We start from the raw sequence: 23,663 nt of genomic DNA, 5'->3' as shown, positions 1-23,663 counted from the left end.
CAGTGAGCCACCCTCAGTGCTCAGGGCGGGTCTGACGTCAGTCTAGGGAACTGTTTACTGGCTGAGTTCCCAGGCACCCCCGAGGGCCAACCTTGCAAGCAGCTTTCTGGAAGGATAGCGAGGGCCAACCTTGCAAGCAGCTTTCTGGAAGGATAGCAGTCTGCGCTGTTGTTTCTCTTGCACAGGTATGTTTCTTACTTAGGACTTTCTCATTCTGAGATGATGATGATTATTATATTTTATTTATTCATTTTTTGGCTGCGCCACGTGGCTTGAGGGATCTCAGTTCCCTGACCAGGGATTGAATCCCGGCCACAGCAGTGAAAGCCCAGAATCCTAACCAGTAGGCCACCGGGGAACTCCCCTTATTCTAAGATTATTAAGGAAAATCTCCCACGGTTTCATTCAGGGCTTTTCATTGTTTTCTTCCATTCAGTTTTTTGTGTGTTTAGACTATTCTGTCTGCAATTTGTTAGATATGAAGTATGCATCTAACAGGTTTTTTTTCCAGCTGCCTAACCAGTTGCCCCTACAGTTTCCCAAATAGTCCATTTTCTGGCACTAATGGGTTTTGAAATACTACCTTTGTCACATACTAAATTCTCATAGTTCTGTATTTCCATTTACTCCTTTATTATATCAGTCTGTCCATCTGTTCGTCCGTTAGAAGCACACCTCCTGATTATTGTAGCTTCATGATGTGTTTTTGAGGAGATCAGTTGCCCCATTTTACCTCAGGATTTCCCTGGATATTCGTATTTATTTTTGCATATGGACATGAGAATAAGCTTATCTAATTCCAAAGGAAGTTGAGAGTTTTTCCATTGGGATTGTGTTAAATTTGTAGATTAATCTGGGGAGAACTGATATCTTACACGCTAAGCCTGCCCGTCCAGAGTGTGAGATGCTTTTTTTTGTGTTGGAAACTTCCTGTTTCCTCAGAAAGGCACCTCAGAAGCACATGAAATTCAAAGAATTTTAAAAGTAATTTTAAAAGATACTTCACATAGATCTTGCACGTTTTTTCATAAATGTGACCCGTGGTCATCCTTTTTTTTTATTACTAATAGATCTCAATTTTTAAAAAACCATTTACAAACTTTATCTGGTTTGTTTTCTGAAGGATATAGATAATTTTTAAAGATAGAAGATTTGGAGGCTCTCTTTAGCCGGATGTTTCTCATGTCAAGCTCTAAAGTAGAGGAGGGTATGTTTAAAATCCCACACAGAGAAGATGTTTCCTTTCCACCTGTTCTCAGTGTACGTCATCTTCAGTTCTGGGGGACCCCCCGCCCATGTTCTCTGCAGCATCCCTCCATCCTCTCCTCCCTCTCCATCATCTCCTTCCTGAATGCCCTGGACTCCAAGGTGGACCCCTTTACTTTTGGCCTCCCTGGAGTCTCGGAGTCCCGCCTGCTGGTTGAGTTGCTGTGTGCAGACTGTGTGTGTGTGTTTGGAGCGGCTGGCGTGTCCTGAGATCTTCCATCACTGCCTCCTCACCTCCTCTGCTGCCCCACGGGGTGTCCTGCTCTCCCACTCTCCATTGTTCGCTTGACCCTTGGGCTCCCCGCTGCGTTATTTCCCAGTCTCCAAGTCCTTCTTCAGCTCTCCTCAGAGCCCTTTGACCCCAGTTCTCACATCTGTTCGCTATTCAGGAAAGGCCTTCCCTGCTCTCTCCCCGACCCCCACTCAAAGTCCTGTGCCTGCTGGAGGTGAACCCCTGCCCTCCTGCTTTTCCCTGGGACCTGGCGTCATGCAGTCGCCTGTCCCTGGGTCTTTGGGGGTCTCACTCCTGGATTTTTCCTTCCTTCCTTGGCCTACTGTGAACACCCTCAGCTTGATGTGACAGTGGTCACAGTGTTGAGATCCACTTACATGTTCATTTTCTGTGTCTGTCTCTCACCTGCTTTCCTCTCCCTTTGCCCAGAAAGTGTTTCCTCTTTCATCAGGGGTGGTTAGATTTTATTTCAGTGAGCAAATTCCTATCTACTTATTGTAATGCTTTTGTAGGATTTTTGCCAGTTTTTATTTTCACAGTCAATCCCTCCCCCTCACCCTTGTTCTTACATATTACATCTTTGGCCCTGAACCTTCTCTCAGTCTGTTAAATGGGGGAAATTGCTACATAATTTAATTCAGTTGGGTCCTTTAGGATCTTGACTTAATACCTCTTAAACTAATTTAATATTTTGTTGTAGCCAGACTGAAAGGTTGTATCTGAATTTGACAATGATCTCCCCCAGGGATCGTAATGGGTGGAAGAAGACGTGTGTTTCATATTTTTTGATATGCTGCTTGTCAGGCACTGGTTATGCTGGGCATTAAACATTCTTTTTCTCATTATGATAGAAGGTTAGGAATTATTTCTTTCAGTAGCGTCAGTATACGTTGGAAGACGCCTTTGAAAATAGTGTTTATATAGCGATCCGGAAGAGTAATTTCCTTTCCAAGGCATTTCCCGGTGCTAAAAACAAGCAAACAGAACCCCCCCCCCCCAACCATCCCCCCATGGTGAGTGTCGCGCTGCCTAGGGAACACACCACAGCAGACAGTGTGCGTCTGTGTTAGGTGACCGGGATGCTGCCAGCAATCATGTGTGCCTTCTCTCCCTCCACTTTCCCAAGGTCACCTTGGATCTTCAGAGCAACACCGAAAAGTTTGGGGCTTTTCTGCGCTCTGCCTTGGATGTTCTCTCTCAGATTCTAGAGTTGGCAACACTGCAGGACATCGGGAAGGTTTGTGTTTCCTTTCTTCTCGTTGAGCTGTAGCTGGCACGCTTGAAGTGTACCCTGGGCCGAGTGCCTCCAGGGCGAAACCCCACCATCCCGGCACATTCACAAAGTGGGGCGAAGGTTCTGCAGTCTGGGCACTTGAGTCTGATTCTTGTCTTAGCCTGAAGTTGCCAGGGGCGGGGTTCTATTTGTATCCTGTTTTCACTTTTTGCTGTAAATTAGCTCAGACCCAGATGAATTAAAAAATTGGTGGGTTTAAAACTGTTGACAGAGTCCTTTACTTTATTTGACCTTCGCACATGGCAAGGTCAGAGCAGTCTCTGGGGTGTGGCTTGTTCCTCTGGTGCCTCAGGAAGCAGCAGAGCTGTGCTTGAGGCTCATGGACTTCGGTTCCAAGCCCAGTAACCTCCCTGCACCACCCACATGTTGTGGGGACATGTTCAAGCACACGGGAGAGTTAAGAGGTCGTGTGGTGGGTGCCCGTGTTGTGTCCACGACCAGATCCAGCAGTTACTGTTTTGTCCACTTGCTCTGCTGTGTTTGGATCCACCTGTCCAGCTACCGGGGCATCTTAGTTTCTAATGAATTTCAAAGTGAGTTACCAATAGCCCTCCTTAAACACGTGTCTCTTAGAAGTGGAATACAGTGAAGTTCCTTTGTTTTCATTTCTCTCCATTTTTTTTTTTTTTTTTTTGTGGTATGTGGGCCTCTCACTGTTGTGGCCTCTCCCGTCGGGGAGCACAGGCTCCGGACGCGCAGGCTCAGCGGCCATGGCTCATGGGCCCAGCCGCTCTGCAGCATGTGGGATCTTCCCGGACCGGGGCACGAACCTGTGTCCCCTGCATCGGCAGGCAGACTCTCAACCACTGCGCCACCAGGGAAGCCCCATTTCTCTCCATCTTTTTCTCGATAATGCATAAAGCTTACCTGGCTTTAATCATTGTACACATCGTCTTCTGTTTCTCCTCACTGTGCCTTTTACTTTTTCCACATGTCAACTCAGTGGGTCGGAGCAGTGCTTAGTCCAGGGCTAATTCTTCCACCACCGAGGCAAGGCCTCCCTGGTTCTAGCCGGCGCCCCATAAACCCGGTTAGGGAGAGCAGTCACTGTTCCAGCCCTGTGTGAGTTCGGAGCGCTGTGCCCTCTGACCCTTCCTTACGCACGTGTTGAGTGGCTCCCAGGGCCTCCCCCGGTCTACAGAGTCCTCTCCGGGAGCTCTCTCTTCTTTGGAGCCCTCACTGTTCCCACTTCCCCAGACTCTCAGCTCCTCCTCGACTCGGGTGGTCCCCTGAGCTCTGCTCTGTCCCTCGCCCTTGTGCCACCACCCAGGAGCTCTCTGAGGGCAGTGAGCGGGGCAGTCGTAGGGCTGACTTGCTGGTTTCCCATTTCTCAGGGATGCCTGTCCTCCAGTGCCTCCTGGTCACTGTCTTGGAACTGTGGTTTCATATATTCATATATTGGGTTTTTTTGGTTGTTTGGCTGTAGGGTAAATCTGGTTCCTCTTACTGCATATTGGCCAGCAGTGGAAGTCTCCCTTCATCGTATTGTATGTTAATATTCGTGCCCGGGACTTGTTTCCTTGAAGGCTGCTAACAGCAGCATCCTCTTCTCACCTGTTTTCAGCGCCTATAACTCAGTTTCTGTCGCACATGGAGCATTTCATACGTGTTTGTTAAGAGACGTGGTTCTTTGTTAGGTAACTTGTGATGTGAAGGCTCTGGTTGTAATTCTTCCGGTTCGCACTTCTTAGTTGCCTGCTATGAGCTAGTGAAAACAAGGTGACGTGGAACAAACTCAACCCTGCAGAGTATAGCTTTGGATATCTAGTCCAATAGGAATAAATCAGAATCTTAAAAATACATGGTCCTGAGTATTTGAAATCAACAGAAATCTGTTGCTTTTTAGTGCAGGAAATATACCAAACAAATGGAGTGAGAGGCCTTTTCAATGTAGTTGGTCTGATAGACGCAGTGTCTGGGGACCAGGTGGGCGGTGAGGGGGGAGCTGCTGATGCTGGTGCCTGGACCGTTCATGTCTTCAGGCACCTTGGATAACATGGACCTCATTTCTGAGGCTGGTAAAAACAGTTTGTGAGAACAGTCGTTTGAAGGCAGTCATTTTGGTCATTTTTGCAGGTTGCTGTCGGACCCAGGACCTTACGCTAAAGGGAAATGTCTAGGGCTTTTTGTGGTAAATCACACTTGATGTAGTATGTGCTACGTTCAGCTGAACCTCTGCAAGGGCCCCACAAATGCAGGGCTTTCACTCCTTTGTAGACTCTGAGCTCCTGCCCTGACAACAGGGCTGGATGCCGAGGGCACAGCAGATCCTTGATGCACAGTTTCTGGATGAGTGAGAGAAAGAAAGTATAAATGCATGAAAGGAAGGGTGAGACATGGCTGCTTAGATTTCCATGCTTTTTACTGACTTTCTCTGCTGGCAGTACGTGAAAAGCTTCTTCTGACTGTCCTCTGATGTTTACTGTTGTACACAATTTAAACGGAAGCTGTCCAGTGGCCTGCTCTCCGTGCAGAATTCACCACAACAAGTATCTGTGAATCGCTTACTTTAATGTCTTGCTGCCTGTCCTTTGCAGTGTGTCGAAGAGATCCTGGGGTACCTGAAATCCTGCTTCAGTCGAGAACCAGTGATGGCAACTGTTTGTGTCCAGCAGGTCAGAAAGCAGTTTCTTTTAAGCCCTTCACCCCAGCACGCTGATGTAATGCTGCCCGTCGTTCAGAAGGTGGTGCTGGTGGCGCGTCGGGCAGCCCCACCTGTCCCGCCTTTGCTCACTCCGCTGTTCTCTGGCCAAGAGGGCTGCTCCTCCCTCATGGTCCAGGAGGAGGACGCTCGCCCCCATGGGGGCAGAGGATCTCAGAAGCTGTGCTGGCCTCTTGTCACTTAGCTGGTGTCCTGGTATCCCTCCACTGTCCTGCGCAACCTGAAGTTTTGCTAACATACCCAGTTATATATAGGTGGATTTGATATTTGTGTGGGAGATTCTGTGTTACTTCAGATGTTGATGGCTTCAATTCTTCCACTCTAGCTGTTGAAGACTCTCTTTGGGACAAACTTGGCCTCCCAGTTTGATGGCTTATCTTCCAACCCCAGCAAGTCTCAAGGCCGTGCTCAGCGCCTTGGCTCTTCCAGCGTGAGGCCGGGCTTGTACCACTACTGCTTCATGGCTCCGTACACCCACTTCACCCAGGCCTTAGCCGACGCCAGCCTAAGGAACATGGTGCAGGCAGAACAGGACCACGACACCTCAGGGTAACCTTCTGATAGTCTCCTGTGTTCAGAGAACTCTAGAAAATGTGGTTGCTGCAAGGATGCTGAAGGCATGGCCCTGCCTCCAGAGAAGCATGTGGTCCAGTGGGTGAGATTGCGGGCGCCTCAGTATCTTAGCAGGGCCGGGCCGGGGGAGAGGAGTGCTGAGTGGGCTTCCCGGGAAGCGCACTCACTGCCGATTCGTCAGCCAGCCAGAAAGGGGACACGCTGTTCCCCTGGGCGCATGACGACATTTCCCTTTAGAGTAAGTTCCTGTGTGTTGGTGGCGCTTTGGGGCCTGTAACTCAGGTGGCTCAGTAGTGCTAGTGTGTAGAGGGCATAGGTATTATTACTCTCTGTTTTGTAACTTTATGGCTAAAAGTCTGTTTTCACTCAAATTTATAGTTGTTTATGGTGCCTGGAATTACAGTATTTGTTTCTTAAATTACCATCAATTATTCGTGCATATTTGAGTTACTACTCTGTAGTAACAATAGAATTCCTGGTTTTTCTTTATATAGATGTAGTGATAAAACAGCTATAGTTAAAATACTAGAGTATTTTAGGAAAATGTCCACGTTTCGGGCTTTAATTGGTCACGTACTTACTATTTTTCCAAGTCTCAGGAATAAGATTCTTTAAATACTTTGTCTAATAATATGGGGTATAAATAAAACAAGCAGGTGTCTGATTACTGTCATTTAATATTGTGTTTCTTAAAGAGAAAAGGGTATAATTGATGTAAAGAAAATTTTCCCAAGGAAATCGAGTGGTATCTTCTAGATCACTGAATCTTTCAAATGACCATCACCTCTCTGGCCCCACTACACACGGGGCTGAGTGGTGAGTTTCCTGTAGCAGAGGAAAGCGCTGTCTCGGGTAGCCTGCTGCAGGTGACAAGGTTTGATGGCTGTCGGTCAGCTGTAAACTCTGTTTCACCTAATTATCTTCACTAAAGGAAGAGCTTGATGCCGCTACACTGAGTGGCTATTATAGTTCTTTCTGACTCTAAAACGCTCTGATTTTGTGAATTTGAATTAGTTTGACCTGGAGTATAGCTGGATACCTAGGAGAGTATTTAAGGGTATTCTTTGCTCACCTTTCTTTCTGCCTGGCAGGTGGTTTGACGTACTCCAGAAAGTGTCTACCCAATTGAAGACAAACCTCACCAGCGTCGCAAAGAACCGCGCGGACAAGGTAACTGGGAGCCGACAGGTGCACGCTGGGCACGTTGCAGGTTGGGGGCTTCAAGCTGCCTGCAGTGGAAGACTCACTTACGGAGTCTTGCTTTCTCTTTTTTTTCGTAGAATGCTATTCATAATCACATTCGTTTATTTGAGCCTCTTGTTATAAAAGCTTTAAAACAGTACACGACAACAACCTCTGTGCAGTTACAGAAGCAGGTTTTGGATTTGCTGGCGCAGCTGGTTCAGTTACGGGTTAACTACTGCCTTCTGGATTCGGATCAGGTTTGTCGCGTTTACCTTTCATCTACTGCACCTGTTCATAAGTTAATAAACATGAACTTGGAAAGATGCTGAAGTCTACCTTAAAGAAATGCGCCGTTCTTTCCCCCACCAGCAGCTGCGTCTCATCTGTCTCACCCACTGGTTGACACGGGAGGCCTGGCGTGCGCAGGCCTCAGCAAGCGTTGCACCCTCGCCCAAGCTCTCCAGGCTGGGCTCGGCCTTTACAAATCTGCCCACGGCTCTTCCCGGCCACTCACCCTCCCCCACTCCAAGGTTAATCCGAACTTAACATTGTCATTGAGATCTACTGCTGGGGGGACATTTCTGCAGAATCCAGAGTCTTATTTTAAACAGCTTATCAAGGAAGATCAGTTTCAAGCGATCTAAAGTTAGCTCACCTATTTGAAAGGGAATGTGATCTGTTGGGCAGTGGCTGGCCCCCGGCCCCTGGGTCCCCGCCTGGCGGCTGTCCGGGCCGGCCCTGAGTGTCTGTGCTTGCTTCCACCAGGTGAGACCTCCCTGCCACGGGTACGACTCTGGAAAGCTGTGTCATTTTGTGATGCGAATTCTCTTAAAGCAAGCGTCACGCCAGCCAAGTTCACTGCAAAGAAAGTTGCCTTTAGGTCGTCAAAATGTGACTGTCATTGTTGGGCTGTGATTTGGCGCTACTTTCCTATGAGATAGGAAATACTGCAATTCTCCATTCCCTTCTAGACACCACTGTATCTGCGGTGTAGCACTGTCATTGAGGTGATCCTCTCTCGATGCTTACATATCAGATGGGGACTTCAGAAAGATAGAAGAAAGCAACAAAAATCACTCCGTTTTGGAGAAGGGCTCTGGGTAGAATGACTGAAGACAGAATGTGATAAAGGCCTGTCTGACCAGGGTACGGCCGAGTGGGGAGCTGTGCTCTTTCTCTGTCCGCTGACGGCAGCCCCAGCAGAGACTGGTCTCTAACCACCCACCGGCCACGCACCTTGAGAAACTCACCAGGAGAAGCGAGCAAACACATTCAGGACGCTGGTTTCCCCACAGGTGGTGTTGGGGGGGGTCACCTGTTGAGAGCGGGCTTGGGGCGGGGGCTCCGTTTTGACCCAGCATTTTCATTGTCCTGCCCTCTGCTCTGGTTCTCCAAGGAAAATCGTCCAAAGAGCCGTTTCCTTCCTTGGGGACAACGCTCACTGCGGGACGGTTCCCGGGCTCTGACGCAGGGGCTTGGGTGGAGAGAAGCCCTCATCTGAAGTGGGGGGCAGCCGTGGCCGAGAGGGAGGCAGGCGCGGGCACGCGAGGGGAGCCTGGGAAGGTGGGGCCTCCCCGGGCTTCCCCCGCGCCTGCTGCTCCAGGGGAGGGCAGAGCCCGGGCTGGCTGCACTCCCATCAGGACACGGGCCGCCTTTCTCGGTTTCCCCCTTCTGACTCGTCCTGGGAGGAAACTGATTCTCTCAGGTGGTGGTCGGTCTCTGCTGGGGCTGCCGTCAGCGGATAGAGAAAGAACACAGCTCCCCACTCGGCCGTACCCTGGTCAGACAGGCCTTTATCACATTCTGTCTTTAGTCATTCTACCCAGAGCCCTTCTCCAAAACGGAGTGATTTTTGTTGCTTTCTTCTCTGTTTCTAAAGTCCCCATCTGAGACGTAAGCGTTGAGAGAGAGTTCCGTGCTGTGCTCGTCTCTGCGCACGCGCACAGGTGGTCTGATGTGTGGGCCTCACTGCGAGCCCAGCACTTTCTGCCTCTTACTTGGTGGCGTTAGGTTTTCTTGCCATGGGCGCTCTCTCCCCACGTTTGTTCCGATTTGTTTCTGTCACTCAGCGCCCTTTCCCCCCAATTCTTAGGGTTCCTTGACAGTTTTTATGGACAAGGATAGGAAACTATCAATAGAACAGGCAAGTGATTTAACTCAGTTCAGATAGTGATTTACCGAGCACCTGCTGTGTGTCTGTATCACACCCGGGGGCGAGGAGGAAACTGGAGATAAGCTCCATGCTTCAGGTTGCAGAGTGAATTCGGGTACTTGGAATGTGACACAGAACTGGCTGTAAGTCAGTCGTGAGGGTCCTGCCTCTGCTTCTCAAGGCCACCTTCCCCTCCGCACCCCTCGGTACCCAGCTCCTTTGAATGTTGGGGGCGCTGGGGGAGAAGTTGGACTCACTTGGGCATCTTTATTCCTAAGCCAGTTTCAGGAAATCCGTGCTGTGCGGTTTGCCGTGAGCTGGAACACACGAGGCCTGCTGCTGTGCCTTGTGGGTGCTGCCTGGGGCTCCTGGAATTCATCATCTGTTTTTCCCAACAGGTGTCACCTCAGTGTTCAGTAAATGTGTTTAGAGGGATTTCTGGAAGTGTCCTGAAGTTATCTAGTCTAACAGTAGAATATGTTTGAGTCCTTGTGCACAAACAGATTTACTGTCAGGAAACTTGTTAAAGGTTTATACAAATGAGGGTGAAGAAAAATAACCTAGTTTGCACCATTTTAATTACTGATGTAAAAATTTTGTATTTCTGCCTGTAGGTGTTCATTGGATTTGTGCTGAAGCAGTTTGAATACATTGAAGTAGGCCAGTTCAGGTAATAGTGTTTTGTTATTTTAGATTTCTTGTCCTTGTTACACAATTACACGGAATTTTATGTTATGTTATGTCATTTGCCGCACTGCACAGCATATGGAATCTCAGTTCCCTCGACCAGGGATCGAACCCGTGCTCCCTGCAGTGGAAGCACGGAGTCTTAACCACTGGACCGCCAGGGAAGTCCCTACGTATAGGATGAGCATTTGTCTTAAAAGGGCTGTTAGGCATTTTTGCTAAGCTTTATTTTTAATGGAAATCTGATTGACATGCTGTGGATTTTTGTTTCTAATAAAAATTCATGAATGAGCATCTCAAGACGTGTTGAGAAGTAGTTCTGCATCTGATAATCACATGTTGTCAGTTTTCATTTCATATTTCAAAGCATTTAATTATAATAGTTTTCTAAGTGAAATCTCAGTTGATAGAGCACTAAGTTTTCTAATCTTAGAGAAGACAGTTTTTGGATATAGTTGTCTTTAATAAAGGTAATTATTATACGCTGTACTTATATTAATTGCAGTTTTTCTTTGCTAGACTGTAAGGTTTGAATACTTCCTCTTATAAGTATAATTATAGAAAGTTAAAATTGTTCAGTTTCTGAACTAACTGATAAGTAGTTAGGGAAACTTAGTGCAGAGGGAAGTGTTCTGAGAGTCCCCTGGGTCTGGAGGCATAGTTTCTTGTTCTCGACCATGTGATTCGAGGCAGGTTACTTTTTCTCCTTTGGGTGTCAGTTACTTTTTCTCCTGTTGGGCGCCTTCTCCAGGCCCTCACTTAGCCCAGGAGCCCCAGAAGACGTGCTAGCCCCACCCCGAGCCGAGAACGCGGGAGGACGTCAGCTGGACTAAACTGGGTCCCGAGGGTCCTTTAGCTCAGCGCCCACTCATCCCTCCTCGCGCTCTCTCGTTTTCTCACATGTGCTCTCTCAACTCTGAGTCGAGAGTAATTTCATGCTGTTTATATTGGTTATGTTTCTTCATTTTAAAAGGAAGCGTCTAAATGGATGTTTTTGTTTCTAGGGAATCAGAGGCAATTATTCCAAACATCTTTTTCTTCCTGGTATTACTGTCTTATGAACGCTATCATTCAAAACAGATCATTGGAATTCCTAAAATCATCCAGCTCTGTGACGGCATCATGGCCAGTGGGAGGAAAGCTGTGACACACGGTAACGGGACAACCTTTCACTGTGGTCTTCGGTGGTCGTCATGTGCTGACACCACCTTCCACCTGTGTGGACAGCTGCCCGGCGCTCTGTAGGCTGTGCGTGTGTACGCGTGCGCGTGTGCACTCTGGTTAGAGAGGTTTAAAAAAAGGAGCGAGCACACTCTTTACTCTCAGGAGTGTATGATCCACTTAGGTAAACACACACAGTGAGATAATCTGAGGTGCACCTAGAGTCTGACAGAAACACTCTTGTCTATCCATGTGAGACAAAGAATTTTAAAGTCCAGCTTCTGTAAGGACATTGGATTTCTCGTCCAGTGGTATTGGAAGATATAGTTTGGCCTTGATTCAGGGCCTTCTGTTTTGCCTGGTTATTTCATAGCAGGTTAAGTGAGGTCCACAGACGACAGTCAGCCGCTCAGGCAGCCTCCTTCCCACCTGTGGAATGAGGTGGTGTGCTTTAGGAAGGAGCTGTGAATCTTTCTTTGCACTTTTTAAACTGCTCTTCCTACCGACTCCTCTCTGGCTCCATCGTCAGGAATCTGTAGGCTTTTGAACTGTGATTGGGGTGCCTCCCAAGACCCGTTCCGCGTACCGCAGTAGGGTAACCAGCGAGCCGTGGTGCCGGGGATGTGGAGGGGCTCGGCAATCACCATTTCCCACACTAGCAAGACGGTCATCTTAGCCATGGCCTTGCCAGGGCTCAACTCCATGCCTCAGCACAGGGGTACATGACTGCACGTATGGACTTGGGGTCACTGGATAGAGTTGAAAGTGCAAATGGCAAATAGAGAGATGACTGAGGTTTCCCAGATCAGAGGGTCTTTGGATAGAAAATTGATGGGCAGCCAGACCGCCCCGCTCTCTACTGGGAAGCCTGGTTGTCTGTAGAAAACTCAGCAAGTGTGGCGTGTGTGTGTGCGTCACTGAGGGTGAGAGAGTGTGCCTCTCAGTAATCGTGGTGACATGACTGGGCTGATCCTTCTTAATGAAAGGCCTTTCTTAGTTTATTCAAGTGGTGGTGTGAGGCAAATCATTTACTTTGCTCTTTTGGAGAAAGACACGACTTGGGGGAAAACACATTGTCTAATGAGAGAGTGACTTTAATTGCTTGAAACAGTATAGAAATCTAATACTTTGACTAAATGTTTTCCATTGAAAAAGCATTTATTCTCTCTTCAGGTAAATCTTTAAGTAGATTATGCATGAGGATAGAATGTTGCTATTTTGGTTAGTTAGAAGGTTTTATTATTTTGAATTTGACTTTTGATTTTGTGTCTCTTTGTGTCAGAAATAATGTTATGTCACAGAAACCCTAGTTTTTTGTTTTTTATTATTGTTATTTATTTTTGTGTGTGTGTGTGGGGGGGTGGTACGCGGGCCTCTCACTGTTGTGGCCTCTCCCGTTGCGGAGCACAGGCTCCGGACGCGCAGGCTCAGCGGCCATGGCTCACGGGCCCAGCCGCTCCGCGGCATGTGGGATCTTCCCGCACCGGGGCACGAACCCGTGTCCCCTGCATCGGCAGGCGGACTCTCAACCACTGCGCCACCAGGGAAGCCCTGTTTTTTTGTTTTTTAAAGTCTTCACAACATTATCCAGTGTCAGAGGAAGACCCATGGCCTTCCAGGATGGTATACAGGTAATTTCACGGCACTCATTGATAACCTTAATTTATGTCTTATCACAAAGCCAAGTATGGGTCAGGGTTTTCTTTATTTCTTGAAAATAATTTGGAAGTGTTAGTGCTGTCTTCCGAATGCATCTGTCACGTACTGCCTTCTTAGTGGGCCCTTTTGTGCCTACAGCCATACCAGCCCTGCAGCCTATAGTCCACGACCTGTTCGTTTTAAGAGGAACCAATAAAGCTGATGCAGGAAAAGAGCTTGAAACCCAGAAGGAGGTGGTGGTGTCCATGTTACTGAGGCTCATCCAGTACCATCAGGTAAGAGGAGGTGTGGGGCGTTCGCTGACCCCTCCTTGTCCCTGCAAGGACAGGAGGAAGTGCCACGTGGCTGCTGCCTGCTGTCAGTGAGTGTGGCTTTGTGCCGGCCCTGGGCTCTCGGGCGGGGAGACGCAGCGGGACGTAAGCCTTGGTGGGGTCTGTCTTGAAGGCAGTGTGGCCTGGCCGATGGTCACGAGGTCGTTCAAGGCAGTAAGCATGGTGGAGGCCCTCTTTTCCAAAATGAGGACCAAATACCAGTCAGCAGTGTCGATCAAAATGGTAGCGTTCTAAAGAATGATTTTTAAAAATCTCAACGTGAAATAATTTAACGACTTTATTTGTACATTTATTTACCAGTATGTTGAGGGAGGGCCAGAGGCTTTTTCTTGGCGCTGATTTCTGGCTTCGTCTTCCTTAAGGTGGAGTAGGAATTTCAGGTGGTGTGTGAGGCAGTCTGAAAACAGAAGTCTGGCTTTTTAATGAATTCTCTTCTGTAGCTGGTACAGTTGCCTAGCCCTCACTTATTTTGGTAATTCTTTTTAGCTATTTGTCTTTGAATCTTCATAAAATCGTAAGATTTTCTCGTAGAAACACTTTCTTTGTGCATTCTCATTTTGGTTAATCTAGGTAGTGTTTAGTTAAATGCTTTTAGTGTTTAATTAAATCCCGTAATTACAATAAAAAGTACGACTACCGCAAAGAGGTTTGAGAACCAATAACCGGCTCTTGGCAAGCATGCAGTTTAGTGGGAGGCCTGGAGGGCGGCTCAGCCAGCACAGCGGCCCCGGAGCTCCCGGCCTGGTTTACGGAACGGAGAGGGCGGGTCTTGGATTAGGAGAGCCGGGATGAGCGCAGAGTGGGCCCTGTCGTGCAAGTGCTGCCCGAAGTGCCTCTCGAAGGGAGAGGCAGCTGTGGAGGCGGCCGGGCGGCTTTCCAGGGAACGGGCTCAGCCTGGCCAGTACGTTCACAGATCAGGCTGCAGGCTTTTCTGCCAACAGGCGGGTGATAAGCATTTTCGGCTTTGCAGGAGCTCTTCGTGTCTGCTGTCGTTCTGGAAGCCTTCCTGGCAGCATTTTCACGGTGGTCGTGTGCCAGGGAGACCGTGTTCACCAAAACAGGCTTTTAGGGGTCTCTGTTTAGAAGGGATCACTAACAAACTCGTGCTCACCCAAGGCCAACTCTTCTGAAGTATGGTGTCCTCAGTAGAAGGTGACCTTTGCACAGATGTTAACACACACGAAAGCCAGAGGGTGTCTGCACAACAGTTTAGTCAGGGCTGTGCTTGTGTCCTGCCAAAGGTTGAGATGAGTTTGGCTTTCCTTTCGTGCCTTTCCTGTGGTTGTCAGTCTTGTAAAGCTGTAGAGATGACAGTGCTGTGGTCCTCCTGCGTGTCCCGGGGCCAGGGCTGCATCGGCCCTCCTTGGGGGCACGTGGGCTGGGGTCTGAGTGTCTTCCGGCCGTTCCCTCTGTGCAGGTGTTGGAGATGTTCATCCTGGTCCTGCAGCAGTGCCACAAGGAGAGCGAGGACAAGTGGAAGCGGCTGTCTCGGCAGGTAGCCGACATCATCCTCCCGATGTTGGCCAGGCAACAGGTTTGTCCCCCTCCCCCCGCGGGTGGGGTCACTGCGGCACCGTGGAAGTGGGGGAAGATGCTCGTGAGAGGTGGGCGCTTGTGGTGGGCTTTTCGTCAGTTCGTGGTGTGTACATTTTATGGTCGTTACTGGTGCCATCTGGGTGAGTGGGAGGCCAGAGGTAGAGACGTCCCCTGGGTCCCAAGGCACCCTTGGGGAAGTGCCTCCAGGGCTGCGTCCTTTCTCGCTTACACCCTGTCTCCCTCATTCTGCTCAGTCAAACGTCCTCTGTTTGCTCTGTAGGGGAGTGTTTTTCCTTATCACGTATAAAGTAAGTTGGCAGTTATCTGTCATTTAATCAGGATTTCTGTGGTCAAACGATGCAGTCGGTGGTTTCCACGAGCGCAGTGGAAGGCACTGGTCTGGCTGTGTGTGTAGGATGGAGCCCAGTAGTTGCACGGCTTCTGAACCACTTCTGCCCCCCCCCCCGTCCCCCCAACCCCCGGCATCGAGGGCAGGACGCTGTGCTCTGGGTGCTACACCACCCTGGGAACCGGGCAGCAGGGACGCGCCGAAGACGGTCCCTCCAGGGATCCGTCCCAGCTGCTGGCAGAGCTCTGGGTCCGAAGCACTTCGGGTACAGTCGGCAGATGCCTGTTCATCTGGGTCGGCCTGGCTAGGGAAGCGGGTGCTTCTCAGAGTGAGCGTTCAGTTGGGACGGGGTGGGGAGACAGACGGCAGAGGGGACTAAGCTAGTTATGTGTATAAAATGCCAGCTGAGAGTGCTGGAGGGAGGGGAGGTGTGTCGGCTGGGGGTGACACTGTTGAATGGGTGACATCCGCGGGGCTTGAAGGAGGTGAGGGATGAGCCGAGCAGATGCCTGGGGCAGAGCTCTCCGGGTGGAGGACTTGGGGAACCCTCGGAGGGCTTGGTGCGAAGGGGGTCAGGGTGAACTTGAGAGTGGAACAGGCGGGCGGGGGTGTAGGGAGAGCCACTCATGGCTCAGGGCCTGTGTGGACCGGGGGTGGGAGCGAAGGGGCGAGAAGGGGCGTCTGCTGGACGCAGCTCAGACGCAGAACCAGTGAGCTTTGCTGACGGCTTAGGTGGGGTGAGGGATGTGAGAGGAGGGGCGGGCAGGTGGCTGTAGCGTGATGGCTTTGGGCGGACCGTGGAAGGAGCGGGTTTCGGGACCAGGTCAGAGCCTGGTTTGGATGTGTTTGGTTGGGACACTGGGTGGCGCCAGGGAGGCTGGAGGAGGCCTTTGGGGTGCGAGCTGGAGGGCAGGCCTGAGGGTGGACGAGGTCGCTGCGGGGCCCAGGGTAGCTGGGCAGGGGGAGAAGGCCAAGCCCCGGGAGGCGGGGGGGCCCGTGGGCGAGACGGGCAGGAGCAAGTGGCGTGGTATTCTTACAACCGAGGAGAAAAGGTGTTTCCCGGAGAAGGGACTGATCTCTGGGCGCTGCTGCCAGGCCAAGCAGACGGGCCCTGGGAACTGCCCCGCACTTGGCCACACGCAGGTCCCTGGGGAGCGGCTTTGGTGGAACGGAGGGAACAGAAGCCCAGCCGGTGTGCGCTGGTGAGAGGGCAGGAGGAGAGAGGGAGAGACGTGGCGGCAGCCGGCCAAGCTGGGGGGCACGAGGGCCAGTGTCCATCCTGAGGGCAAGAGCAGAGGGGCACTGCCTCTGCAGGACAGGCGGCCGTGCCGTCGTGGCGTCCCTGAGCACCACCAGACCCAGGGCTCCGTGGCCGCGTAGCCGACAGGTCACGGCCAGAGGGCCTTGCCAGTGGGTGGGCCCCGGCAAGAGGCTCATCTTCCTACCGCAGAGGGGCGGCTCCACGCCAAGCAGGGCTCAGACCTGCACCTTGAGAAAATCGCCCTCTGTGGAGATGTTACTGTGTGTATACACGCTCGTTAGTAGTGACGAAAGTCATCAGTAGGGGAGTGGTTGAGTGTACTGTGGTAGAGACTTAATTTGGAATATTTTGCAACCTTTAAAAATAATGTTAGGAGGATCTCCCTGCCGGTCCAGGGGTTAAGACTCTGCCCTTCCATTGCTGGGGGGGCCACCAGGGTTCGATCCCTGGGTGGGGAACTAAGATCCTGCATGCTGCACGGAGAGGCCAAACAAAATTTTTAAAATGTTAGGTTTTAAAACCTGTTGCCTTGGGAGTTCTCCATTATATTTTCAATGGAAAAAAGCAGAGACATTTATAACATGATTTTTCGAAACAACTTAAACAAAAATCTCTCTACACGTATAGGAATGTGGAGAAAGTTAACGAGAAATACACTAATTTGCTAACATTTGTTACTACATAGTGGGGTAGGGATGGGGTGACAGTAAAGAAAGAAAAAAGATACAGTGTGTATGATACCCATTTAGGTACATTACTTGTGTGTAAAGAGATGCGGAAGAGGCTGGTTCCTGAAGTGTTGATGGTGACTGGGTCAGGGCAGTGTGGTTTCAGTTGATATTTTTCATACTTCTACATATTTGAATTTTTTACAGAAAGCACCTATGGTTTATTTAATAAAAATCTAAATGCAAAGATTTCCATCGTGGAAAAAACACAGCTGTGTTACAGTGTTGTTCTAAAAAATGTTTACTTGGTTCACTACTGAAGTTAAAATGCATTTAAGTGCGGGGGTGGGAATGATGCATGGTCAAGGTTATTTGACCTTGAGACAACTGATGTGAGGTATAAAAGTTGGCATTTCAGTTGGCTTACGGGGAAATATCTGTGACGTTTAATTACAACAGATGCACATTGATTCTCACGAAGCACTTGGAGTGTTGAATACGTTATTTGAGATTTTGGCCCCTTCCTCCCTCCGTCCCGTGGACATGCTTTTACGGAGTATGTTTGTCACCCCAGATACCCTGGTGAGTATCCCGCCTCCTGATGGCATCTTGGGTTCACCGCTGTGTGGGGCACCCGGGGGTTTCTGCTGGGGCCAGGGTGGAGCCTCAGTATTTGCATTTTAAGCAGGTTCCCAGACGGTACTGATGCTGCTTGTCTGGGACCACACTTTGAGAACCAATGAGACAGATTTATTGGTGGAATTGTAAACTCAGGGTGATTTTCATAAATGAACTTGGCAATCAGGAAGAACTTAATCGTCTTTTTCCTTTAGCTATAACTTCCTTGTCTTCCTTCCTCTAGGCATCTGTGAGCACTGCTCAGCTGTGGATAGCCGGGATCCTAGCCATTCTGAGGGTTCTGATTTCCCAGTCAACTGAAGACATTGTTCTTTCTCGCATTCAGGAGCTTTCCTTCTCTCCGCATTTACTCTGCTGTCCGATAATTAATAGGTTAAGAGATGGGGGCAGTAATTCAGTACTGGAAGAACACAGTGAAGGGAGACAAACGAAGGATTTGCCAGAAGAAACATTTTCCAGGTACGCTCTATATCGGAGCCTTCTGCGTGCGTGTCCTCAGGCCGCTGTGTGGTGTTTGGGGTCACTGAGTCTCGCTTCAGCTCTGCGAGGCGGGTTAAGGGATCTGTGTCGGTGTGTTTTCTCTGCCCAGCCTGCCTCACCTGTGGCCCTTGGTCATGCCTGTCTGCAGGCTCTGTCACATCCTGAATCAGACCCTCGTTAAGACTGCACGGTGGTAGTGGGTGGGTGCAGGCGGTGAGGGCGTGGTTGCCTGCAGAGAATTTGAAAACCTAGGAAAACCCACTAAAAGTCAGTCTTATGTTTATTCCCGCCGGGTGCTGGCCACCCTAAACACTGTCAGTAGTAAAATCCCCCTCCCCGCCAGGGTGGAACGCTCATACTGTGCTCCCCTGGGTGTACTTGTGGCATCAAATCACATCTGCCCTTATCAGTTCTTGGGAAGCTCCTTGAGGGTGGCGATCACAACTCAGGCACCGAAAAGGCTTGTTGTGTAGACGACTGTGTATCCACCTTTGCTGGATTCGGGGTGCACGCTGACTTATACCTCGTAGAGCGTGTCCAGGAAGCGCAGTTCCTGAGAACGTGCTCCTTCCTGCAGGGTCCACCGTAATGTCCATGTAGCTGCCCTTGGTTGGTCATCAGGGCCTGGGACGCCATTGTGTTTGTGGAGATAAATCCAGTGAAACTGCACGACACCCATTTGTCCGCAGGTTTGGCAAGGCAGCCTGTGGCTCCTGCTGTCACATTTAAGCAGGGGGCTAACGTGGAGGATACGTTAAACTCCTGTGGCGGGTTATCGCCCTACTTCGTGGTTTATAAAGTTTTGAAGAAACACTGCAGGTCATTTTACCCTCCTGACAGTCCTTTAAAGGTGGTATGATTCCTGCCATCTCATTAGTGAGGAAAGTAATACGCAGAGAGGTAAAGTGACTTAATCCAGAGGGCTGGCATCGAACACTTCACTTTACTTGCATTTTTACCCTACTGCCCTACCCATATCTACTGTGTATATTACTTTTACGTGTGTTCCCCCCTCCCAGAAGTGCTCCGCAATAGGCCCCTACTTCACTGTCACCCTTCTCCCTTTCTTTGAAGGTTTCTGCTACAACTGGTTGGCATCCTTTTAGAGGACATTGTTACAAAACAGCTAAGAGTGGAAATGAGTGAACAGCAGCATACTTTCTACTGCCAAGAACTAGGCACGCTGCTCATGTGTTTGATCCACATCTTCAAGTCTGGTAGGTGCATCACACTAGCCTTACTAGAGCATCTGTGTGCCCCCTGCCCTGCCCTGCACACTCTCAGGGCGTGAGGAGGCGCTGCCCAGTGTCAGCTCTGCCCCGCTCGCTGTGCTGATGAAAGCAGTAAACCTGGGCGCTTCCTCCTGTTTTAAAGATTTGGAAAGACGAGATGTTTTTGTGGCCTTTACTTATGATTGTGGATTAAAAAAAACAGTGCGCTCAAGAGAGAGGTCACAAGATCCCAGCCATGTAGCAAGCATAGGAAGCAACCGGCCCGCCTTAGGACAGTCAGTGTGTTTCAACAGGAATGAGTGTTTTCAAAAGGAATGTCTTGCTAGTTATAGGGTACAGGCATATCCTTTTCTCAGCAAGAAAAAATGAAAGGCAATTCTAATCTCTAAGAAAAGCAAACAGCAAGGAAGTCATGGTCCAAATATGAAGCAAACCTGGAAGTGGTTTGAGTCCTGGAAGTGCGGGGGGAGGTGCTCTCTTTGGGCGTGACTGCCTCTGGTGTGTTTAATTCTGTTGCCGCGTCGTGTATTTCCACGTCTCAGTTCTTCTACTGTGTTGCCTTTGTTTTCTGTGGGGCTCCTTCCCCGCGGCAGAAAGGATGGCCTCTGGTCTCAGCCCCTGCGGGAGTCCTGTGAGGGACTCGTGAGCCCTGGGTGCTCTGGCCAGCCTGGGCTGGGTGAGAGGCTGGACAGCATTCCTTTGGGAGAAAGGGTTACTTTCCAGTAGTAAGGGAAGGGGAGCAGACAGAATGACTGACGGTCCACTCTAGGTGATGAAAGCGTACCAAGGCAAGTTTGGAGGTAACACCACGACTGAGAGCAGAACGATAGCAAATGGTCGCCTTAAGAGGGGTGGGGTGGCCACCTGTAAAGGCAGAAGCCCCCATCTGTTGTGGGATTTAAAAAGCACGTGTGTATATTCCTTTAATACAAATTAAAACACACACATACCCGCATACATACCACTAGAGCAGGAGATAGTTACGGCTGTCAACCTTTGTTCATTCAGCAAAGATGCACTGAGTCCGCCGCCACTGTGCTGGGCCCTGGGTGTGCAGTGGTCAGTACAGCTGACGTGATTCCTGCCTCTGTGGTGCTCAGTCTAGCGGGACAGACAATACACAGATATGTCACCACAAGCCTTGCTATCTCCTGAGAAGGAAACAAAAGCACAGTGACAGCCAGCACGGGGGGCGGGGGGGGGGCGGGCAGTAGGGGCAGGTTCTCCTAGGGGCTGCTGAGCTAAGGCCTGAAGGAGAAGGAGCTGGCCCTCCGGAGAGAGTGTTCCTGCCGAGAGGGGTGAGGGCTCGGAGGGGCTGAGGGGGCGGGCAGGGACCTGGGCTCGCGTGGCCTGGGAGCGATGGAGAAGGACACCTCTGCATGGTTGCTTCACGTACCAGCGGTCGCCCTCGGCCCAAGAGTGTGGCCAGAATTTAATTTTGATGATGGTTTACAGCTTCCAACCACCTTGTTTACTTACCATTGAAATAATTTTCTTTTTGAGGATCTTTTGATTTATGTCCCACCCACTGCGATACGTCTAAAGTTGAGAAAATAATTAAGCCATGTGAAGGATAAGCTGTTTTTAGTATGTGGGCCATTTTAATGTTTGGCCATCGGTTGGTTTGGATCTGACACCAGAAGGGTACCAGTTCACATTGAAGGACGGCTTTCTACCTTCTTTGGATAAGAGCAGTGCATTCTGCGGCCTTAGGCGCATCCAAGTGGATTTCCATGGCGTTCCAGTGGATTTCCGTGCTGTTCACTCACCCATCGCTCTAACGTCCTCTTCCTTTTCTCAGAAATCAGGGGAAATACTTTTATGGTATGTTGCAGTGCTGTCAAGTCCAGCTTCCTGCAGTGTGCAGATGTTCTGTGTCTGCACTAATCCAGTTGCTTCTGGCCACACGTGGCCGAGGGGCACTGGAAGTGTGGTGTTGTGACTGAGGAGCTTTTACTCAGTCTAATTTTGGTTAAATTTGAACAGCCATGCATGGCGTGGAATATCGAGAAGGCCACACTCTGCTCCGGAGCCCGGGCCGGGTACCGGGGCACGTGGGTTTTGCCACTCGTGTCTTTGGGCATTGTTCAGTTGGTCCAGTATTTGTAAATAAGGGGTGTATGGTTGTGTACAAATGTCTATTTCTATCTCTTCGTGTATTTTGATGCCATTTCTTTTAAAGGCACCAGGCAGCAGAATTACTGTGTTGGTTGCTTTTGAGATAAAATAAATCATCTTGTCTTTTATATAAATAAGGTGTCTTTAGCATCTAAAGTCGGTAATTTTTATTTATGCATTGCTTAAACAATGACAGTAATTTCACCCCTCCGTTGAAAATCGAGATCTTTGAATTTGCCCATTTCAGGTATTATTTCTTAGAACAGGAGCTAGTCTGAGTAATGGCCTTGACCTCTCATTTTCTGTTGTTGGCGGGGGGTGGGGGTGGTGGTGATGTATGAATCCCAAAGTCCTTTGCCTATTTCACATTCAATCCAGCATAAACAGAAGAGCCAAGAAAGTTACCTAGTCTCCGTTTTATAGGTTCTGGGTAACTAACACCTCGTCCTCTCCACTGAGACAGGCCAGATAGAAGCAGAAGGTGGAGCCATGACAGGAGGCTGACAGTGTCCATTGCTTTGTTGCAGGCAGGGCTGGGTTGAGTCCTCCGGCCTGTGGCCACAGTAAGGCTTCCTAACTGCTCACCGTGTTTTCCAGTCCCCCCCGCACCTCCGCCAGCCCCCACCGTGTGCCCTCCCGGCTGCCATCCAGTGCTCACCCAGCCGAGGGCAGCAGTGGGCAGTGGAGCCATTCCTGACCCTCTCCCTTCCTTCCTCGCAGGCAGAGCTCTCTTCCCAGTGTTTTATGTGTGGGTCAAAGTAGGATTACTAGAAGGAAGAGAAAATGGTCTTCCTGCAGTGATAAAAAGGGCATTGATTCAGATTCGTGCTTGGGCCAGGATGGGGCTGCTGACGGTGCTCTCTTAGGGGTGTGTGGTACCCTTTACATGATTATCTCCATCAACCCTTAGAACAACTCTATGAGATAGTTCCCCGTTTCTACTGATGAGAGAATTCAGGTTCTGAACGGTCATATGATAAAACCAAGAGCGAAACCCCAAGAATTTTTTCTTGCCCATTATGTCGTGCTGCTTCTTGGGTTGGTGATGGTAAGTGTACAGCAGCTAATGTTTGCAGAGCACTTGCTGTGGGCCCGGCACACACCGTGATATCCATGTTCTAGCTGAAGTAACTGAGTCACGGGGCTTGTAATGCGTGAGCTCCCAGGTGGTGGGATGGTGGGGGGAGGTGTCTAGAGCCTGGGCCAGTCCTCGTACGTCGCACACCATCAGCAGTGCCGGTTCCCCCGCGAGAGTCTAGCCCCAGGCCAGCACCAGTGTCCGTCCAGTTCCTCCGTCTGACATCTCGTCCCCCATCCTGGCCCCCATCCCCTCTTGTGTTTGCTCTTCCCATGATCAGTTCTTCCAGTTTGCGTCTTGAGCGTCTCCTTCGTTCACTCACGCTCTCTTCACTGCACGCTCCACGCGGCGAGACATAAAAGTCTGTCCTTCCTTCTCGCCTAGAGCTGCGCTGCTGATCCAGCCTACGAGCCGGAACAAAGCCTTTCTTTGCTCTGCGGCTTCCTGAATTGTCCTCCTCTTCTTGTTTACTACACAGTTTTTCAAAAGAAATGTTTCAGGAGTTTATTGTTGTTGCTTCTAGCGCTCTGCTTTCCCTCTTTATCTCCATCCTCAGCGGTTTGCCTCTTGATCTCATTACCAGAAATGCCTCTGCAAAGGCCACCTGTGGGCTTTCCCAGGTCCTCATCTTCCCGGACCCTGCAGCCCAGTTCCACGGACAGACTTCAGCTCGCTGAAACTCCCTCGTCCCTCGACTTCTCCTTCAGTCTTCTCTTTCCAACCTCTTAATTGCATGTGTTCTTGTGCATTGTCAATCACCCCAAAGAGGAGGAGATGTGCGCCTACTTGGCGTCCCTTACTTACTCTCCAGCAGGAAGGAGACACCTTCTTCAGTAGGCGTGAGAGCTTCCCCTACAGGCCTGTCCCAAGTCCAACTTGAGCTGAGGTTTCTGGGGTTAATTCCACACTTGTAACTGAAAGGTTGTACCTTTTGACCACCTTCACCCATTCCCCCCCCCACCACCTCTGGCAACTGTCAGTCTGATCTCTGTATCTATGAGTTTGGTTTTTTTAGATTCCACATATAAGTGAGATCAAACAGTATTCACCTTTCTCTGACTTATTTCACTTAGCACAATGCCCTCAAGGTCCATCCATG

The 23,663-nt window shown here is 49.9% G+C and overlaps 1 protein-coding gene across 1 annotated transcript in view; it reads left to right on the top strand.

Annotated features, from left to right (window-relative positions):
• HTT (huntingtin) overlaps positions 1-23,663 on the top strand; it is a 136,142-nt gene that overhangs the window by 69,368 nt on the left and 43,111 nt on the right. Inside the window, exons 29-40 of the mRNA XM_065877465.1 lie at positions 2,625-2,735; positions 5,330-5,407; positions 5,780-6,003; positions 7,119-7,197; positions 7,308-7,469; positions 9,979-10,034; positions 11,056-11,204; positions 13,010-13,146; positions 14,621-14,737; positions 17,477-17,599; positions 17,880-18,115; positions 19,211-19,353. Coding sequence (XP_065733537.1) covers positions 2,625-2,735; positions 5,330-5,407; positions 5,780-6,003; positions 7,119-7,197; positions 7,308-7,469; positions 9,979-10,034; positions 11,056-11,204; positions 13,010-13,146; positions 14,621-14,737; positions 17,477-17,599; positions 17,880-18,115; positions 19,211-19,353 — 1,615 coding nt within the window. The remainder of the gene's footprint in view (positions 1-2,624; positions 2,736-5,329; positions 5,408-5,779; positions 6,004-7,118; positions 7,198-7,307; positions 7,470-9,978; positions 10,035-11,055; positions 11,205-13,009; positions 13,147-14,620; positions 14,738-17,476; positions 17,600-17,879; positions 18,116-19,210; positions 19,354-23,663) is intronic.

Source organism: Phocoena phocoena, chromosome 5, assembly GCF_963924675.1.
Source record: "Phocoena phocoena chromosome 5, mPhoPho1.1, whole genome shotgun sequence".
Lineage (NCBI taxonomy): Eukaryota > Metazoa > Chordata > Mammalia > Artiodactyla > Phocoenidae > Phocoena > Phocoena phocoena.
The sequence above is the reverse complement of the archived record's forward strand: the minus strand, read 5'-3'. Positions and strand labels throughout refer to the sequence as shown.